At 52.6% G+C, this 20408-nt stretch overlaps 1 protein-coding gene across 5 annotated transcripts in view; it reads right to left on the minus strand.

Annotated features, from left to right (window-relative positions):
* Positions 1-20408, minus strand: part of HDAC4 (histone deacetylase 4) — a 261521-nt gene that overhangs the window by 134684 nt on the left and 106429 nt on the right. For all 5 annotated transcript variants that reach the window (XM_044913778.1, XM_044913777.1, XM_044913776.1 and 2 more), the window contains exon 2: positions 14784-14855. In XM_044913778.1, the coding sequence (XP_044769713.1) occupies positions 14784-14855 (72 nt within the window). The remainder of the gene's footprint in view (positions 1-14783; positions 14856-20408) is intronic.

Here is a 20408-nt window from a genome sequence, read left to right on the forward strand (position 1 = left end):
ATGACCCTTCAGTGACACAGCCACGTGGGGAGCTGGGTGCCTGAGGGAACAGCGCACTGGGTCACGCCGTGCGAGGCGGTCTAATGCCCACATCTGCTGTGGACCGCGGCCAACCGGAACCTTCCGAGGAAGTGACGGCTTGCTTCATCTAGTGAATGTTAATGCTGTGCTGAACGCTCCTGGGTGAGCACTCAGTGGTTTGTCTTTGAACACAATGGCCTTTACAAAACACAGTGTCTGAGGGTCCCCTCTGTGCGGCGCCGCTCTCTCCACCAGGGTGACACCCACCCTCCCTCTGCCCTTAAACTCCTTCCCCCTTAGGGTGATGTGCTCCTGCCAGGGGCCAGGTCAGGGAGGGCTGCATTGTGGCGGCCCCCACTCAGGAAGTGGCGTGCAGGGGTCCGGCACCAGACCCTGCGGGGTGACCATCCCACATGGGGGCTCAGAACCGGGACAGCACTGTCCCGCAGAGAAGCATCATCTCCTGATATTAGCGGCACTCTGCCCTCCGCCGGCCTCACTCGCGGCGTTCCCAGCAGGTGCAGCACCTGCACGTGAAGAAGGCTCTTCCTGGGCACCCCACATTCTTCAGAATTTCTAAATGCCTCAACCCCTGGTTCGACAGAACAGAAGTACGCAGCAGAAGATATGTTTAAACGAGTATCCCGTTTCATGACATTTCCCCCTCCTGCTGGCACAGAATCTCCACAAGTGGCTCACTAAAAAGCTCTCCTCATGAAAACAGAACCCCCTTGGCTGCCCCAAGGACAGAACATCTGGGGGCAACCACTAGATATCCTATGGCCCAAGGCAGCAGCAGAGACCGGGGCGTCCTCAGCTAGGGTCCCTGGGCCTCGGAGTGGGTACCTGCTTCCGCCTGGCTCCACAGGGCCCTGCACACACAGCACAGCACAGCACGAGGAGGTTTCCAGAAACCTGAAGAGCACGGGGCCCTCTTCTCCCCTTAATGATGACCAAACTGACTGGATCTCTAGACCCAACTTTTGGGAACCTTTAGGTCAACTTAAAATTCCTTGCATTTGAAAAGGAAAGGGTAATCAAACAAACCACGATGTGGGGGAAGAAACACAATACCTTCATTTTCTCCCCATTCTCGGTATAAAGCAATACCGTCCAAGGGTCATAAGTCAATCAGTGGTAGTGATGAATGCATTAATTACACGTTCTGAAGAGAATGACCAGAACTAAAAACAAGACTACCATTAACAAAATCAGAAAGTGAAGGAAAGGGGCCGGAGACAGCTTAGTGTGCAAATTATCTAATCTCTGTGGCATCAACAAATACCGCTTAAAGCGGCCGTGTCAAGGAAGAGCTGTTTATCTAAACATACGAACTTACAAATGGACCCATAATAGGATCTAAAAGAGGACACAGCCTTACAAATGGCCAGAAGGACGACACAACTACACACACCGAACCAGAGAAAAGGCCAGAGAAAGCCCATGTGTAAGAAGCCAAAAAAACAGAAGCATTTAATTCAGAAAACAGAACATAAAATTGGATGAAAAACAGAACCAAATACATTCATTGTGTCCCCAAATGTAAATGGGGTATGTTCCCATGAAAATGATCAGATTGGGTAAAAAACCATATATTATGTACAGAGAAAGGAGCCAGAGCTACGAGACTCAAACTGAACAGAAAAAAAAGGGCACAAGACGCAAATAGTAAGAGAAAGAAATCTAACGTCAAAATACCAGCATCGGAAGATTTAGTCCAAATCTAATGCAAAATAAGGTACAGGGCCATGTCATTAGTCTAAGGTATACGATTTATCACGAGAATACGGCCGTCATAGAGAAGTGTGCAAACAGAGGACACGCAGGAACCCAGGCAGAAGGGGACAGAAAGACCAAACTGGCTGGAGATGTGGGCTCGCTCCCATGCACGGAGGGCATCGCGACAGGAAGCACGAACACACAGAAGACCAGAATAACAGAACGAACACTTAGGTACGATACGCTTCAAACTGTGTATCATGAAAGAATTTATGCTTTCTCCTCAAGTCCCTATGGAACATTCACCAAAATCAATACCACATGGAGAACACAGAAAATTTCCAAACACATATAAAACCCCACCCAGTACAGACAGTATCCCCTGAGCACACTGCGATGGAACGAGGCATTAACAAAACATGCAGAAACAAAACTACCAAACACCTTTCTCTTAAGTGTTCAAAAACCCAACACGAAAACGAGGAAAGTGCATAGAATAAAGAAAATGAATGCATCGTGTATCGAGAATTGCAGGGACTGCCTGAAGTCAAGTTCAGAAAGTAATTCATAGTCTTACGCACTTAAGTAATTAAAAAAAAAAGGAATCGAAACAAATAAATTAAGCACTGGACTCAAAAAGTTAGACTAAGAACCGGAAAATTAAACCATATGCTGTTCAAGGAAAAAGAGGAAGAAGATCACAGATTACAGAAATTAAAGGAATTACTAAGTCGGGGCCCCGAAACTCGAGAAACTGATAAAAGTGGCTGGGGGTCCGGGACCATTTGGCAGTGTGGACAGCCCTGGACAGCCCAGGTGCTTTTCGGGGAGGGGGATGGAGAGCAGTGCAGCTGAAGAAGGCTTTCAGGAACTAGTCTCAGCATTTTAACAAAACAAAACAAACAAATAACACTTTGATTATGAAAACCTTCAATGGTGTTCACGCGTGCAGCTTGAACAATTATCAGTATTTGCCATTTTGTTTCATCTATTAATATCCATTTTTTGCAATTCCATGGAATAAAATATCTCAACTTTAAAATGGTAAAAGATGGAAACCGGTTGAGTCATACAGTTTTTTAGAAGTTTCTTCTCATTAAGATTATGAATTTTAAAAATGATATTCACCAAGCTTGCAAAGATCGCATGGCTAGGTCCCAGGTCCCCTTTCACCAGGTCCTCCTGTAGCTGGTGCTGGCGTGCGCCGAGAACCAGCCACGTGAAAACTTCACACGAGAGAACGGCTAGTTCCACATCTGTCGATACCATCAAGGGTTGCTGGAAACGCATGATAAACTTCAAAATCTCGTTTGCAGCCAAACTCCACATTGGTGGGGAGCCATCTCTAGACTGCCCATACAACTTGGCTACACTCTCTTCTGCTGAGTATTTTTTCCAAAAAGTCCTATTACGTGACAAGCTAAAACCCCTGAAGTTCTTGTGGACCCTGAAGAACTGACCCTTTTGTAACAGATGGCTTAAATGGTGTTTTCTTCAGAGTAATAGCTGTGTCCGTCATGCCGGAAGCTCTACTCAAACACGTGTTCCAAATCTGACTCTACAGGACATAAAATGACTTCAGTGCAAGCGGGTCTCCACACAGGCTGCCATCGGGGGGCTCCAGGGACCCCTCCTCTGCAAGGTAGTAGAGGGACACCACCTGGCCACGAGGAATCCTAGTGCAGAAACACATGCAACTTCTCACTTCGATTTTCCTGGCCTTCACAACAGCCGTGATGTTATTTTAATGGAATCTTGTGTGCATAAGTTCCCGTGAGCTGGCTGTCCCGGCGAGGGTTCTATCTGAAGGGAGCAAAACCATCTGTACTCCTCTGCTCTGTGAGTTAACGATGAAGCAAGTGTTAGATTCTCCCCCACTCCCTATTTCAGAACTATCCTTAAAGCTCTTTAGAAAACGCTTTTAATGTTTCTAATTTTTCTGTATCCTGCAGGAAGAAAAACTGTTTTTTGGAAATATTTGCAAGCTCAAATTGAGCAAGAGCTGTAAATAAAAACCTGGCATATAGTTGGGAGCTTGGCTTTCAAGAAGTGCACAAATGTACTTCCGGGAAACTATAAATAGAACCAGGCTGCGCCCCCCGCAAAAAATGGTGAAATGTCCTTTAAGTTCTCATATATAAATGCAGCTATTAAAGACAAACAAGACTTGCAGAAGTAAGTGATAGATGGAGCAATCCATCTAAGAGTTTGCGATCACTATTTTATAAACAAGGTGTTGCTGGACCAGCACTCTAGGATCCCACGCTCACAATGGAAAGGCAGGAAAATGGGAACTGAGGTTGAGCACAGAGGACTCACCCCGAGGGCTGTGCCGTTGGGACCCCCTTCCTCCCCCTGCCCCCGTCCTGGGGGGAGGCATTCCTGCACAGCCCTTAGCACCTTGCCGAGGTCGCCCAGCCAGTCCCAGGCCCCCTGCTCCCACCCCATCGTCCCCGCCTCCCTTACTGGCCCCACACCCCGGGCCTCCGCTGGGCTCACACTGGCACAGATCACAAGTTATTCTTGGAAAGCCATCCTGATTACCCTAAATTCAGTGGATAAAAATACACCATTTGAAAGTGGGAAATCGTTCCAGTGGTCGAAGAAGGCCCCAAATCTCTGTGACCGTCACTGCCCGTTGCAGTTACATAGGGTCAAGGTCACGGAGCATGAAGAAGAAGGCCTTTCAGAGCTCCCTCCTTAGCGACCTCCGGACGTCGGCTTATGTGTTTCACCTAACAGCTAGGAAGCAGCATGCCCGTATTACCTAACACTGACAGTTGAAATATTTAAAAATAGAAGGTGTTTCTTCCACTTGGCAGAAGAAGAGGGCAGTGAGCAGGCTGCGGGGTTGCACTTCTTGGGGTGAGCCAGCCCCTTCCAGCAGGAGCCCCCGGGGCAGCGACATGCACTCCATCAGGGCTTTCTGGACCGGAGGCACCCTGCCCCACCCCAAGTATTCAAGAGGGAATGCAGCATCGTTCCAAGAGCTCTGTGGGTCACGGGCGGGGGGGGACCACCCAATAGGAGGCTGGAAATGCGGGGCTTTAGTGTGTGTTGGGGTGGGGGAAGAAGCGGGGGTTAAGGTTCAGACTTGAACTACACTCAGCCTCTTAAATGCCGTGTAACCTGGGGTCCTGATGGGCGGCGGCTTCTTGCCGTTCTCATGGTGGGGTGAAAGGCCCCGCAGCATGTAATCCTAGCAGGACGGCAGGGGACAGGTGGGGACAGCACCCGCTGCTGCCATGATCACCAGGCCTGCTGTAAGGGCTGGCGATCCCGTGCCGAGGCGTAAGCCTGCTTCTAGCCTGCAGACACTACAAAGTACGATCTGGGAGAAAATGCACCGGTAACTCTCAGCAAACAGCGTCTACTAAACAACTATGAACAATGTCTACTTTACAGACATCACACGGAGATTTCATTTCCATACCGTCTGTATGCCGATGACTCCTGATGTTAGGGCCCCAGCCTCAGCTGCCCCCCGTGTTGGGGCTCATGTCCACACCCGCCTTCTCAACACCGCCAATGGGGCATGACTTTTCAACAGTCCCCCCAAGAGTGGCTTCATCCGTGTTCCCACTCAATTCACGGCAACTCCGCCATGCACGTGCTCAGAGCCCAGACCGCGGGGTCATTCTCACCTCTTCCGCTTCCTCCAGGGCACGCCTGCGCCCCCTGCGTCCAGTATTTCTAGACTCTAAACCATGTTCCCCATGCTCGCTGCCTCTACCCTGCCAGAGCCAGGGCCCTGCCCCTCGCCCACCCCACATGTCCGTCACTGTCTGTAGCACGAGGCAGGGGTGTCACCCCTCCACTCGGAACCTCCAGGGGCTCTCCACTCTCTCGAGGACAAAGCGCTACCTTGCAGGATGGCTGCAAGTCCTCGCGGCCCCACAACCGCCCCAGCTCTTGCCAAGAACACTCCTCTTCTCCTGCCCCCCTCTCGCCCCAGGCACACCCACTCCGGCCTCTGCACCAGGCCACTCGGCACCAGCAAGTCCTGACCTGCCTACCCTCTGCCCCTGATGAAAATGTCCGCATCTCTGAGCTCCTGCCCCTGCCCTGCTTCCTGGCTGTAGTTCATTCACCGTGCGTGTGGATTGGCTGCCCTCTCCCCCAGGATGAGCTCTGCAAATAGGAGGGATCCTTGTTTCATTCCTAAGCATATGCATCCCGAGTGCCAAGGGCAGAACCTGGCACCTAGACGGCCCCATCACTACGAATGGGTGCACGAGTGAGCGAAAGGATGAGCCCTGCGCCAGGACAGCAAGGCCTTCCTGGGCCACGTCATGGGCAATTGTAGAAACCCACAGCCAAGAATGCCATCCGTCCTTCCTGCTTTTCCCTCTGCAGCACTTCTAACATCCCAATGCTCCACGTAACTCAGTGCCACCGAGCTTGATTCGGTGGGCACATTCGGAGTCCAGGGCCCAGCACTAGAGAAGACAGCTCTCCTCAAGTCCATCCTGAAGACTCGCAAAAACGGACCAGAAAGCAAACCTAACCAGCTTCACAGGCATGGTCATTTCCAACCAAGATACACTAGGTGAGGAATCAGTAATGGAAGGATAGCTTCAAAAACTTCATACCTTCAATGAAATACACTTCTAAGTATCTCATTTCTTCCAAGAAAACAGAACCATCAAACAAAATTTAAGGAGGATACAAATTAAATACTTCAAATGAGAACTTAGCCCTTGTGCCCGCAGAAAAGTGTGTAAACATGTACGCTGACATCCGAAGGAACAAAGGTTAAAAATTAACGTGTCCCACGTTCAACCTGGGGGTTTAGAACACGAATATCCGAATGACGCCCCCAAGGAGCAGAACAGAGTTATAAGACTGGGCGTCAACAGGCCAGGAACTGACTGTGTGTCAGAGGACGGCAGAGGCAGAAGCTGGGTCTTTGACGGGCGGTAAACACACGCAGCTCACAGGACACGCAGCGTGCCCTTGACTCCAACACCACCACGCCCACCCGACCCCCGTGTTCCTCCTGAAAACGTCTAGACCCTGGCTCCCTGCAGAGCCACCCGTGCTGTGGGGCTGGCCCGGGAGCTGAGGCAGGACAGCCACGCGGACACCCGGGTCCCCTCGGTGGGCCTGCCACGCGGACAGCCACACACAAGGCTTCCCTGAGGCATCCGCAGCCCGAGAGGAGCACCAGCCCGTTCCACGATGGCTCCAGACAACAGCAGCGGTCCCCACCTGCCGCCTGGCCTCCCGCTCCTGCCCGGCTCCCCTGGGCCGCTCGGGAGCCGCCTGGAGATGCAGATGGTCTGGGTTTGGGTCGACAGCACCCCGGGCAGCCGGCACTGCTGTGAGGCTCCCCACTGGGCACTTCTCCATCAAAGACGGTGGCTGCGGCATGACTGAAATGCGAAGTAAACAGGACCACTGGAAACGAAATCCTGTCCCAGGCAGAACGTGCGCAAGGCTGGGGAAGGTTGGCAAGGCCGCCTGCCTGACCCTGGCTGAAGGTCCCGAAGACCCCCGTGAAGGCTCTGCAGACTCTCTGGGCTCGTGTCCCTCCCCACCGCTGCCTGGATGTGCGGGACACAAAGCTGGTGAGAAAACACAAAAGCACAAACGTCAGACGGCTCGGCCAGTCCTGGGCACGTGTCTGCGATGGGTGACGCTTCTGATCACAAACACCACAAAAGTCGGCCTTGGGAAAAACCCTTCCTTCTACCTAATAATCTCCTTCAAATATCCAGGAGGACAGTGAGGGATGTTCCCCACTTTCTGCGTCCACGCAGATCCTAGGGTCACTGCAGCCATCACCACATCTGGGCTCGTGTGGACGAGCGGCTGAGAGCATGGACATGGTGGGCTGCACAGGGGTGGCCTGGTGGTCTACCCCAGGATGTGGCAGCCCAGGCCCGCACCCTCCCAGTGAGGCTGGCAGGACTGATGGATGATGTGGCCCATGCGGGGCAGCGGAGCCCCCAGCTGCCAGGACCAGCCACACCCTGGAGGGTTCCCCCCCCCGGGTGCCCTCTCCCAAAGACGAGCAGATAGTGGGTCACGGGACCGCCCAGAAAACTATCCCCTTGCAAGGCAGAGCCCAAGCAGATAGACAACTGTTTCCAAAGCCCAAATCCACAAGGCAGACGGTAGACCACATCGTCACTCTGAGGGCAAATGTCACTTCCTTCGCAGCTGTGCCTCGGCTCCTCTGCCGGCTCTGTCCTTGAGGACAGTGGCATGACAGGAGGAGGCCGCTGGGCCAGGTCCCACGCCCAGGTGGGCAGCAATGAACGGGGACTTCTGCCACATTCGGCACTGAAAACCTCAACGCATGTCCCTCTCTCCAGAGTTTCCCAGCATTCCAACGGCATCCCTGAGAGCCTGTCTGGGGAGGTTCGAGTGCACATACAGGGAAGCACAAGCAAGAAGACGAGAGAGGAAGAAGGGGTCAGGTGGTGAGTGATGGGGACCGAGGGTGCCTGTTCTCTCTCCTGCCCACGCGGGGCCTGCGGCCAGAGAATCTGAGAAGCGCCAGCGCCCTGTGTCAGCCACAGCGCCGTGTGTCCCCCGACGGCTCACAGCTCTGGGACACGGACAGTCCAGGCTGCAAGCTCCCATCCTGCTGGGCCCCCAGTGCTGGGGGGTGCGGCCCACACTCCATCACCTACGAAGGCCAATGTCAGTGAGTGCCATGGGCGCAGTGGAGGGAGAGGGGCTGGGTTCACGGGACAGGAAGCAGACACAATAGAGCGAGGCCTGAGGCACAGAAGCACAAAATCCAAAACTTTACACCATAAAGGACCATACTCAGGAAATAATCCATCTTCTCTTCTGTAAATTCCACCCACCAGTGAATTCATCGGACTCCGAGAAAAGCAGCAGGGCTGGTGGGTAACTTGGGGAGGTGTGTGTAGGAACTGGCCGGGCGCTGTGGTCCGTGATCTGAAGAGCCTTTGTCCCTCTTCTCCCTAACGCTCAGGCCCCTGGGCAGAGGGATAGCTCCTGTGAGCACGCTGGGAGCCTGTGTCCCTGGGGCCCCTGGGGACTCGCGCTGCCACACTCTTCACTTCAGGTGAAGCCCCTGAGGTTCTTGTGCATGGCAGTCGGCACAAGCCCGCTGATTCACGGCTCTGTGAGTCCTCCTCCGGGGCCCACCCCATTCACCATTGAGTAGGTTTGGGTACCTGATGCAGGAGAAAGCAGACACGGCTCCAACTTTATAAAACACAGAGCTAAAGCCCAAGTAGACCGGAACCCTCACAGGAGACATTCTCCACATAATTCAAAGCATTTCGATGTCAGGTTCCCTGCATGGGCTGGTTTTGCTGCCTTTCAAACAGGAGTCCCAGGGTTGCCATCACAAAGGCTTCTGGGCTGGGGGAGAGGGAGGTGGTCACCCTGGGGGAGCAGAGCAGACGAGAGCCTGGCTACCGCTGACAAGAGGGTACGGAGCAGAAGACGCTGGAGAGCCGAGGGACAACCCTGCCAGGCTGAGCGGTCATGTGACGCCAGAGGCCACCCAGGCTCAGAGGCCCAGCCGCTGCTTGAGGCCGCACAGCCCGAGTCAGGCAGACCTGCAGAGCTGCTGGGCCCCAGGCCTGACTCTGCACTCACTTCTTTCAGTCTGGAATGCAAAGTGGGGGCACAGGAGTGGAGCAAGGAAGGGAAGGAGCAGGACAAATGGACACTCTGTGCTTGTGCCCCAGGAGATGCTGCTCCTGGTACAGTGGTGTTCCCATGCCCGGACTGCCCCCAGGAGGGCACAGACCTGATTAAAGGGTGGGGAGGAGCACACAGCATGCAGAGAGCCAGGCTGCTCTGGCCAGTTGCAGGGAGATGGGCTGGGAGCCCAGAAAGGACTGAGAAAGGAGGTACTCGGGGTGGGCAGGCCTTGGAAGTAACAGCTTTCCACAATTCTGACTGGTGAGGACCTTTGGCCACAGAGGGGAAAGTGGAATTTGAGGGTTCCTCGGCAGCACGTCTAGGGAAGAAGGCAGTGACGGAAGCTGGACGGCACAAGGCAGCATCCTTCTGTCCAGAACGACTTCCCAAAAGTGACTCCGAGGCCCCTGCGAACAGCTCCTATTGCACACCGCACAAGCGCACGTGGACGCAGCTGCAGTCACCCTTGGGGGTCGAGGCTACATGGGCCACAGGCTCCTAAAGCGGGCCTAACCTTACGTCAAGGCTGCTCACACAGGTTCTCGGGCGAACCTGGTGGAGGGAGGGAAGTGGGAGACTTCTCAACATCTGTTTAGGCTGAGCGGGTCGAACTGTGGGATTTTCGGCCCTCGAGTTTTCAAACTGCAGGGTTTGACTTTGTATCTTTATGTTCCAGATTTCGTTTTTCCTCCAAACCTGAAAGCAAACGAGCACGCAGGGGGAGCACAGCAGGCCCCCCACGACGCTGGGGCACATGCTCATGCAGCGTGGCCGATGGGCACGGGGTGCCCCACACGCACCTGCGTCCGCGGCAGGACGGAGCACGTTCCCCGCGGCACAGCCTCCCGCCTGAGGGAGTGACAGTAGCGCCCGGATGAGGAAACCAAGGAGGGTGGTGTCCGTCCTGCCAGCCCCGGCTGGCATTGGGCAGGAGCCACCCATGGCAGCATGACCCTTTACCGTCCCTTGCCGCACCCCATCCCAAGCACGGAGAGCCCAGCTTCCCATCCCACGCACACGGGGAGCGGCACCTGAGAATTACCTCGGGGGCGTGGTTCCCAGGGGAGCCACTGCTTAAGGTAACTCATCACCTCAGGTGCCAACAGGGAGGTTTTCTGGCGCTTTCCTGGGCTCCTTAGGGGCCACGCATGTCTCATATTTGCTTCTACCGCATCAGATGCGTTTTCTCTCACCAAAATTAAACAACGGTATAAGAAACATGCCTGGGAGGCAGCAGAAGCTTCTGGCACCAGCTAGCCTCCCACAGCTTCTGCTCCAAAATTCAAGAGGATGGTCAAGAACTCCTTGACAGTGTGGGGGTCAAATACCTTTTAAGATGTGGGAATCCACGGCTAAAGCTAAACCTCACTTTTTTCTTAGTTTGGGTAAGTTCTCTCGAGTTCCTGTAGTTTCTTCAAGAATCCACATTTTTCCTTTAAAAACTGTACCTTTGTTATATAGCCTCAAACAGAAACCTGCCTGACTGGGCCACACATGCTTCAGGGGCACACATATGGAGGGCGGTGCTGCCTGTATCCCATACCGCGGAACATGCTGGAGCTTCTCCTGCGCACAGCTCCCATCCTCAGAGTCAGCCGCCACGTCCCCCCGGGCGCGGGGGTCACAGCACTGTTGGCGGTGGTCTCTCCTCCAGCAGTACAGAGCAGAGGAGGTCCTGCCCCATAATTACATGCTGGGTGTCCTGAAAGAGCGATCCTGCCTCAAGAATCCCCGTCCCCTCTCCGTGAGGCGGAGGTGCTCAGGGCAACGAGGACACTCTGCTGCCGTGATGAGTACACGCGTGATGGACAGCAGCCCCTGAGCATGCCATCGGGTCAAAGTGTTTAATATGTGCATCCTGTTCTTTTGTTGGTAAAGATTTTATTTATTTTAGAGAGAGAGAGATAGCGACACAGATAGTGAGAGAGCATGAGCAGAGGGAGAAGCAGAGGGAGAAGCAGACTCCCCACTGAGCAGGGAGCCCGATGCGGGGCTCGATCCCAGGACCCTGGGACCACGACCTGAGCCAAAGGCAGACACTTCACTGGCTGAGCCACCCAGGCGTCCTGTGCACCCTGTTTCCCTCCACTTTGCTCCTGGATGACGGAGGCACTGTTCTCCAACCCCTTCACTCAATCAAGGCTGCTGAGTGTCCACACTGTGCAGAGCCAAGTGAGCTCCGCTTCCAGTTCTGGAAGCCAACTCCCAACACGTGGGGTACCATGTCTCTCTTCCATAATAAACACACATTGTTTTTATAATCAGAGGGAAAAGTCTTGTTACTTCAGAAAAATGACAATGATTCACAAATGAGTTCCTTAAATGTCTCTCAAGTCCCCTATAGCCCAGACACCTGGCTCAGGTGGCTGTATGATCCAGGGGCATTTCTCACTCCCCTCAAACTCCAACATCTCTCCCCACCTGAGCCGATGAAGTGGCTTCCATAGGACTCCGGCTCAGCCACTGTGTCGGCACCCCAAGTCCCCAGCCGGGAAGAAGGACAGCCTCCAGGAAGGGGTAACAGGTGTAACACATCCATAACCCTGCTACTCCACTTCTTCAAGAAACAAAGGAATGGGATGCTAACCGGGCGTCACAGTAACAAGAGCGGTTCTGTGTGAGGGGTGGGGAAAACGGCTGCATGGTTTCTCGTTTATGATGCAACTATTTTACAATTACAGATTTGAAAACAAGGAAAAGAAAACAAAAAGAAGGAAAGGCTTGTTTACACAGAAGAAGTTACGGGGGGGGGACGGTTAAGAAATCAGAATTAACCCAAACTAAATAGCATTTTGGCTTTTTTCTTCTATAATACAGACTTTTCTACCATGAAACATCATTCTTGTATGAATTATTCCACGTCTCATTCAAAGATGGTGCACAAATAAAAGACAGGACTAGTGCTTTCTCTCTGACGTCAGACTGCATAAGGACTGACTGCACGTAAAGAGAACCAGTATCAGATGGTGCCATTCACAAGCAGAACGGCCCAGCAGTGGGACTAGACCAACAGTGGGGAGGGCCGTCTGTGCCCTTCCCCACTCACAGTACGAGTCTCCATGTGAAGGCTGGAGTCATTCCTGCAAATCACATACACGTATGGGTTTGTTCTCACACTGCCGAGCGTCATGAGGGTGCTCAAGGTCAAACTCAATTGTGAGGAAATCTCCCAGGGCAAACTGGGATTGACAGGAAAGTACGTTGAAGAACGTTTCTACTCCTGTATTGTGACGATGTGGCTGTAAAGAAGTTTTCACATTAAGTTTCAAGTTCTGTTTTCTTGTAGGATGTAGTTTCTGGTGGGGTGGAATGACCAAGCACCGAGTGGTGAAGAAGGCCCTTCACTGAAGCAGCCCTCGACGTGCAAGCTTTGTGACCGTCACACCTACCAGCACGCACGCACCCCCTTCCTTGCCAGCCGCCCACGGGCGTGAGCAGCGCAGACGCTGACCGCAGGTGAGGCAGGAAATGCAGTATTATCCAACTCTGACCAATGGGGATCTGGCGACCGGGAAGTTAAATGACTTGCTTCAATGTCATAGGGACACACTCCCCAAGACACCATTTCTCAAGTTGGGTGGGCCCCCTCAAAGAAGAGGCCCATCAGGACCATCCCAAGATCCTGAACCGGCTCTGTCACAGTTAAGTCACATGCCATTGTCAGTGTGTCTGTCAACGGGACATGAAGAGATGACATCTATCCAGGAACTACTAACAATCAGACACATATATGTGATCCTCTTAAGAATCCTGCAGAGAAGGCATTATTATCCCCATCCACAAAATGAACGATCAGCCTAATAAGGTCAGGCCTCAGTACGAATCTGAAGTCCACGGGCGGTCTCACACTAAGCCAGGGGAGTCCTTTATCAGGTCTCAACAGGCCGTGTGTCCTTCCCAAGCCAGAAAATTAATCTGGAGCCCACCTCTTTCTGGTCCACTTGGAAACAACACATACTTCCATGGCCCATGGGGCTGTCTGGAAAGTCTCTTCCTCTGCCCCACACCTGGGGGAGCACCAGGAACCTGCCTTAATATGCCCAACCACACAAGGATTCCGTGTTTAAGCAACAGTAACACTGGCGAAGTGAACTCAGGAGGAAGTGAAAATGGGCACGGTTTACTTTACATGGGCTGAAATTAAAACCTGAGTGTCTCACAGGCGATTTTGAAGCCTCCTTCCCTGAACCTGGGGTCAAAGTCAAGGCGTGCGGGAGGAGGGTGGAGAAAAGGCATGAAAACAGAAGACAGAGCGGGCTGTGAGCATCCTGGGGGGCGGCCAGGCGAGCGCCGGCCCCAGGGACACGGAGCGCCAGAGCGCCATCCAGGGGCCTTTGCAGAGAAGTAACAGGAGCTTCGTGTGTGGGGAGACGCCAGGACCGAGCCTTGGCAGACCGCGGAGAATCACTGCGCAAAGAAGGATTTCCCTTCCTTGACACTAACAGCCTCTGTTTAAGGGGACCGGGGAAGGCGAGGCAATGGGTCGGTCTGATGGGGGCCAGGCCCGCCATCTCCCCATCCTGGCCGGCGCTCGCGGAGGGGGCGGGCAGGGTGGAACCCAGGAAGGCTGGGGTCCAGGAGATGCCGCAGAGCCAAGACCACCGAGACAGAGGCCTCGGTGCATGGTGAAGGCAAGGGTCCAGCAGTGTGGTCTTGAAACGCGGGCTCAGGACTCTACGGTGCACTCACACCCAGGCCTTGAGGGGCTACTCCTCTCAATAAGGCCGAGCGGCCTGCACAGGACAAACGGTGCCCAGGCTGTGAGCTAACATCCTGGAGGACACTAGATGGGGGCAGGGGGAAGTGTTTTACAGAAAAAGAAAAAAAAAATGTTTCCATGGCCATCTAGATTTGGAAAACGTTGCTTAAAGCATGCTACTTAAATCGCATATGGAATGAAAAACATAATCACAGCTGATGTTCTTTTGCTAATAAAAAAAAAAAGGAAAAGGCGCTGGGGAGACAACGTGACTGACAGGCCTCGGCCATGAGAAGCCTGGGCCGAGGCGAAGGTGTGACCTGCCCGCCGTCCCGGGGCTACCAGCAGCCTGACCACGCCAGGCAGGGAACGTGTGGCCGCAGCTCAAGCTCAGAGCTTTTCCCCACAGATCCTCCTATGGATCAGGTCTGGGGTTACATCTCAAACGAGCAGTTGGCACCTTTGGGAAGAACACACCCTCTGGAGCTCAAGACAGAAAAGAACCCCATTTCTCTGCCTCTTCAGGAGCATCAAGCTGATGCCCAATTCACTTCCACGATGGACGGCCTATTTCACCCCAGGAGCAGAGCACAGGGGTCAGAGGATCTGATGGCCCACACTGCTCCCCCCAGACCCCCCCAGTGTGGTGGGGCCTCCAAACAGCCCTTCGGGTGAGCCCGAGCCCCCCAGGCCGAGCGTGCTGACTTACCTGTGCTGGGCATGTGGTTCACGCGGGCAGGGTTCAGCAGCTCCACGGGCTGGTCTCGGCCAGAAAGTCCATCTGGAGGACAGAAAGCACCAGGCTTCAGAAAGGGCTCTCATTTCAATGCAAATACTTCACACTCAGTCTGTAAGGAGACTCCTCGCGAACAATGGAAATGCATGTGTTGTCCTTTTAAAGGAGAACAGGTTTGATGCCATCACACATTATTTTTATTTGCTGAATCAGAAAATGAAAAACCCCTTGTAGAACAACCAAAATAGTCCCCGAGTGAAAGATGGCCAACAGCAATTCTGGGCCTATGACATCTATCTGGCTTGGCTGTTCGGGCTCACTTCTGTTTAGCGGCCACGTTATACCTATTGTGTTTGTCAGAGTGGCTTTTCTGCAGAGACCACAAGCAGTAAGAGGATCAAAAAACAAGAGCCACTCCTCCTCTTCCCAGATGCTGACAAACGGCCTGGGGTGTTAAGAGGAACAGCCCTGGGAGGCCCAGCCGAAAACAGCTGTGGGGGTGCCTGGGGGGGGGGGGGGCGCTCAAAGGAAACGAAGACACCCAAACACACTCTCAGAAGAATACTTGGCCAGGTACTCACAATGTAAAGAATCATTTCTTTAAATGCACTTTCTGCCTGGATTCGGGCCCTGTTTCTATCTCTCCAGGCTGAGTGCAAAGATGGAGCTGGAAGCCGGCCACCACCTAAACCCGGAGCAGGCTGCTTTTAGACTGCCTGAGATTTTCCATATTCTCTCAGATAGAAAAGAAAGAAAACTCTGGCAAAACTTCCAGGAATCACACTTTTGGTTTAAAATTAGCTCCTGACAAGTGGTGTAAACCGGCCTGCAGTGACAGGCGCGTCATGAGGACGCTGACGTGGCGGTCACTCTCGTGACTGACTGAAGGAGAAAGCGCCGGTTTCACAGAGTGGCCACGAGCTCCCCGAGGCCGAATTTAAAATCACCACAAAGCAAATAACATCAGATCTACGGACTGCACTAGAACCTCACTTTTCACCCAAAATGGGTAACCCCTTGCACACCCGTCACATGTAGTGTTACACAACCCCCGTGCGTCTCTGAAAGTGTTCATAATCCAAGGACAAAAAGCATCAGCCGGAGGAGATCCAAACGTGAGCTCTTGAGATCTGAAGACCCCCAAGGAAGTGAGGGAAAGGCGTGGGAGGCCTTCTCAGGGGAATCCACCACGGGGCATCTGAGACTCGTCTCCCCAAACCAGTCACGTATCCCAGCAGTTACTAGCCATCACCAGGCACCTCTGGGGCTAAGACAGTCCAGGCTGCCTGAGTGAGGAGGACCGGCTGGCCGGGTTACACCCTGGAAGTGAACACCAGGCCCAAACACTCACCCTGACTGCGTGCACGAGGGCTTCTGCCACGGACCAGGACCACCCCCGACAGCCCAGGTGCCGACCTGTAAGCCTATCACTATGCCGCATGAGCACCTGCACTGCCATTGAGAGAGAGACCTGGAGACTAAGAGAAAAGCACTTTGGAACCTTTTTTCCTGAAAATAAATAAGTGAAATTCATTTTGTTTATAAATAAAGTTAAAATTTCATTTTCAAAAATACAAGATTCATAAAAGTATATTTTCTAAAAAATCTGAATCCCACTGTAAATACTTTCAGAAGGCCCCTCTGAAAATCCTAATCTAGCTGCTATTTTTCAGTGGGCAAGGGTCAGGAGCAAGGTGTTCGGAAAAACCATCCCATTTGGGGCTCTGCAACTAGGTTCAGAAGAGGACCTCAGCTTCCAGCTGAGCGAAGGCTCCAGAACAAGAAACAGTTTAGAAACCAAGAAGCCAGCAAGGTTTCCTGAGGAAACTCCGAATTCCGGGAGCAGTTAGTGGCCGCGCCAGGCCAGCATCCTAGCTTATATAAAGACCTTTCCTCGAGTTTGGGATTGAGCTGTGTATGTCTGGCCCAAGCCCCAAAGGTCTAATTACTCCAAAACCAAATGCATAAATGATGCATCATAACACGTTACTTTTATCCACACTAAAGTGGGAAGATGCATCAAATCTCAGTGCAATCAATTCAGAGTATAAGTTAAAAAGATGTGTGGTTATGTGTACGCAAAAGTATCGCCCGTGTGTTTTATTTATTTATTTATTTTTAAAGATTTTATTTATTTATTTGAGAGCGAGAGAGAGAGAGAATGAGAGAGAGCACATGAGAGTGGGGAGGGTCAGAGGGAGAAGCAGACTCCCTGCCGAGCAGGGAGCCCGATGCGGGGCTCGATCCCGGGACTCCAGGATCACGACCTGAGCCGAAGGCAGTCGCTTAACCAACTGAGCCACCCAGGCGCCCACGCCCATGTGTTTTAAATCAAGGTATGGCTTTGCTGAGTCGGCTCCTGCACAGAATGTCTGGACGCTGGACTGGGGTAGCCTCACTGAATGGCCAGCACACAGGTACGTGCTTGCTGACCCACCAGAACACGCTGCCGTGTGATGGGGGCACACTTTGTTCTGCGGGCTGGAAACGCTGGGGCCTGGGGCCTGAAGCGTGGAGGGGGGCACGGCCTATGGCTATGAGGGGCGTCCATGTCTTTCTTCCCCCCCTCCCCTGAATTCACAGGGTCTTCTGTGGAACCCACTGAGAAGGTCAAGCAGGCACCGGACACATGGGCCAGGAGAACCCGGGAGAGGTCGTGAGGCACACGGAGGAGCCCCGCGCGGCTGCCACCCCAGGACAGGGGAGCCCCCCCGCTGCCCCACCCCAAAGAGCTCGGCCAGCCCGCGCTTGCGCAATGTGGAGACTGAAGTAATTTCTGTGACAACTGCCACATCATCCATAACACAGAAAACCAAAACCTCACTAAATGAAAAGGTTCAACACCTTCCCTGATATATAAAATTAAAGAGGATCTGCACTTTAATGCTGCACAAAAATGTATGTTTCTTGCACCAGTAAAGATACTACATGAAAAATCCACACACAGGTTACCTAACCAAATGGGGAGGAGAGTGTGAGGGCAGGAGTGGGGGCAGGGAGGGGGAGGGCAGGGAGGGCAGGAAAGAGGAAGGGAGGGCAGGAGGGAGGCGGGGAGGAAGGAAGGGGAGGGGAGAGGAAGAGAGGGCAGAGGAGGGAGAGGAGAGAAGAGAGAGGAGGAGGGCAGGGGAGAGAAGGGAAGGGAAAAGGAGAGGAGGGGAGGGAAGGGGAGAAAACAGGGGAAGGGAGGGGAGGACTTGCATACAGGACTGGGAGAGCCTCCTGTCCCCGCCTCACACACTACAGTCCTACCTGGTGGGGACCAGAGAGCAGCTCATTAAGGTGAAATCTGCCCTTCCCTGAGGGTCTGTGACACTGAGCATCTCCCCCCACGCCCCGCCCACACACTTACTGGCTGTTCTTTTTTAAAAATTTTTTTTTTTTTAAGATTTTATTTATTTGACAGAGAGACAGCGAGAGAGGGAACACAAGCAGGCGGAGTGGGAAAGGGAGAAGCAGGCTCTCTGCTGAGCAGGGAGCCCGATGTGGGACTCGACCCCAGGACTCTGGGATCATGACCTGAGCTGAAGGCAGAAGCTTAATGACTGAGCCACCCAGGCGCCCCCTGGCTGTTCTTAATTCAAGTCTTGGGCCCCTTTTAATATTTTTATTTTATTAATTTTTTTTTAAGATTTTATTTATTTATTTGAGAGAGAGAGAGAGACAGCGAGAGAGGGAACACAAGCAGGGGGGAGAGGGAGAAGCAGGCGTCCCGCTGAGCAGGGAGCCCGATGTGGGGCTCGATCCCAGGACCCTGGGACCAGGGCCTGAGCCGAAGGCAGACGCTTAACGACTGAGCCACCCAGGTGCCCCTTAAAAAATTAGGGTTTTTTTTTCTCCTGATTCAGGGGAATTCTTTACAAATTCTGACCATGGATTCTCTGGCAGTTACATGGGACAGACACCATCTCGGAGACGGCCTTTCTTGACGGTCCCATCCATCAATCCTTTTATAGCTTCTGCTTCTCATGTCAGGTTGAAGAAAGTCTTCCCTACCTGGAGGCTGCAAAGATATTTTACCGTACTGTCACCTGCAGGTCCTGTGGCCTTCCCCTTCACGTGTCTCTCATCTCATCTCTCTGCTCTTGACTCTTGTACATGGTGTGAGGTGGGGGTCTTTGGTTTTTTCAATGAGAACAGCCAAAGGTCTCATCAACGTTAGTAAGACGTCTTACTTTCACTGCTGGTCAGCACACGAGTTCTGTCAGACATCAAATCTCTGTCCTATTGGCCAATTTGTTTATACCTGGGCAAATAATCATACTGTCTAACTGGTATCATTTTACAATAACTCTTAATATCTAGCAAGGCAAGAGTCCCTATTTTCTTCTTCAGAACCATCTTGGGTGATGTGGGTCCTTTACCATATAAGTTCTAGAATCAGCTTGTCTTCCAAAAGACAGAAAGACAAAAGGAGAAAGAAAAAGAAAAAGAAAGAAGGGGAGGGGAAGAGTGGGAGGGGAGGGGAGGGGGCAAACTAACTCTCTGGGACCACGTAGGTCCCTAGAATTGGGAGAACAGAATCTTAGCAAGATTACACCTTCTAATCCGTGAACATGGAATATCACTTCACTTCATTTCTATCAAAGATGTTTTAGAATTCTGAGTGCAGAGGTATTAAACATCTTTAGATTTATTCCTAGATGTTTGGTATTTTAAGTAACATATTCTACACAGTACTGTAGATTTAAATCACCGCATGTGGGTTTTTCATCCCAGCACCTTGCCGAACTCATTCATTCGATCCTTTATCTGAAGTGGATTTTCCACCTGCAGGATCATGTGTCTATGACAGTGACAGTTTGGTTCTCCTTTTCTTTCTTCTTCTTGCCTTATCCTGTTGGCTAGGACAGATGCTACATCTGCACAGAAACACTGAGAGACACCTGGCGCTGTTTCTGATCTCACCCCTTCCTCCTCCTTGCGTTTCCCTGTGTGTGCGTGCAAGCCTCCCAAACCAAGGGCTCTCGGCGACACAAGTATGAATGCCAGGAAACTCTCATGAAGGTAAAATAACGTGATGCATCCTAAACTGTGCTTAGGGTGGCTCATCTGGTGTAGGGGGGAAAGCGCCATGGCAGGGCGGGGTGAGGGGGCACTGTGCCACCTCCCAGCTCCTGGACGGCAGTGGCCCCTCATCTTCGGGCACAGCTGGTTTTCAGACACTCGGTAGTGGGGTCCGAGGCCTCTGGCAGCAGGAATAATGCCAAGTCTAAATTCCAGCCAATTTTCCTACCCATTTTTATTTTTTCATACAAACTTATTTTAGAACAGTTGTGGATTTACAGAAAAATTAAAAATAGCAGAGTGTTCTCATATACCCGCTTCCCCCACGATGGACATCTTCGACGAGGATGGCGTGTCTAGATCTGGTTAACTGAAGCCCCCCGCGTATTCCGGGTTCCAGCCCCCCACCCAGGATCTCACATGACCCCGAGGTGTCACATCTCCTTAGGCTCCTGCCCTTGTTCTTAACGACAGTGACAACGTGAGGGAGTGCAGGTCAGGCACTCTGCTGAATGTCCCTGGGCTGGGACTTGTCGGATGTTCTCCTCATGACTGGACTGGGCTGCATGTTCCTATCATGTGACATCGCCGGGG

This window comes from Neomonachus schauinslandi, chromosome 3 (genome assembly GCF_002201575.2).
Source record: "Neomonachus schauinslandi chromosome 3, ASM220157v2, whole genome shotgun sequence".
Classification (NCBI taxonomy): Eukaryota; Metazoa; Chordata; class Mammalia; order Carnivora; family Phocidae; genus Neomonachus; species Neomonachus schauinslandi.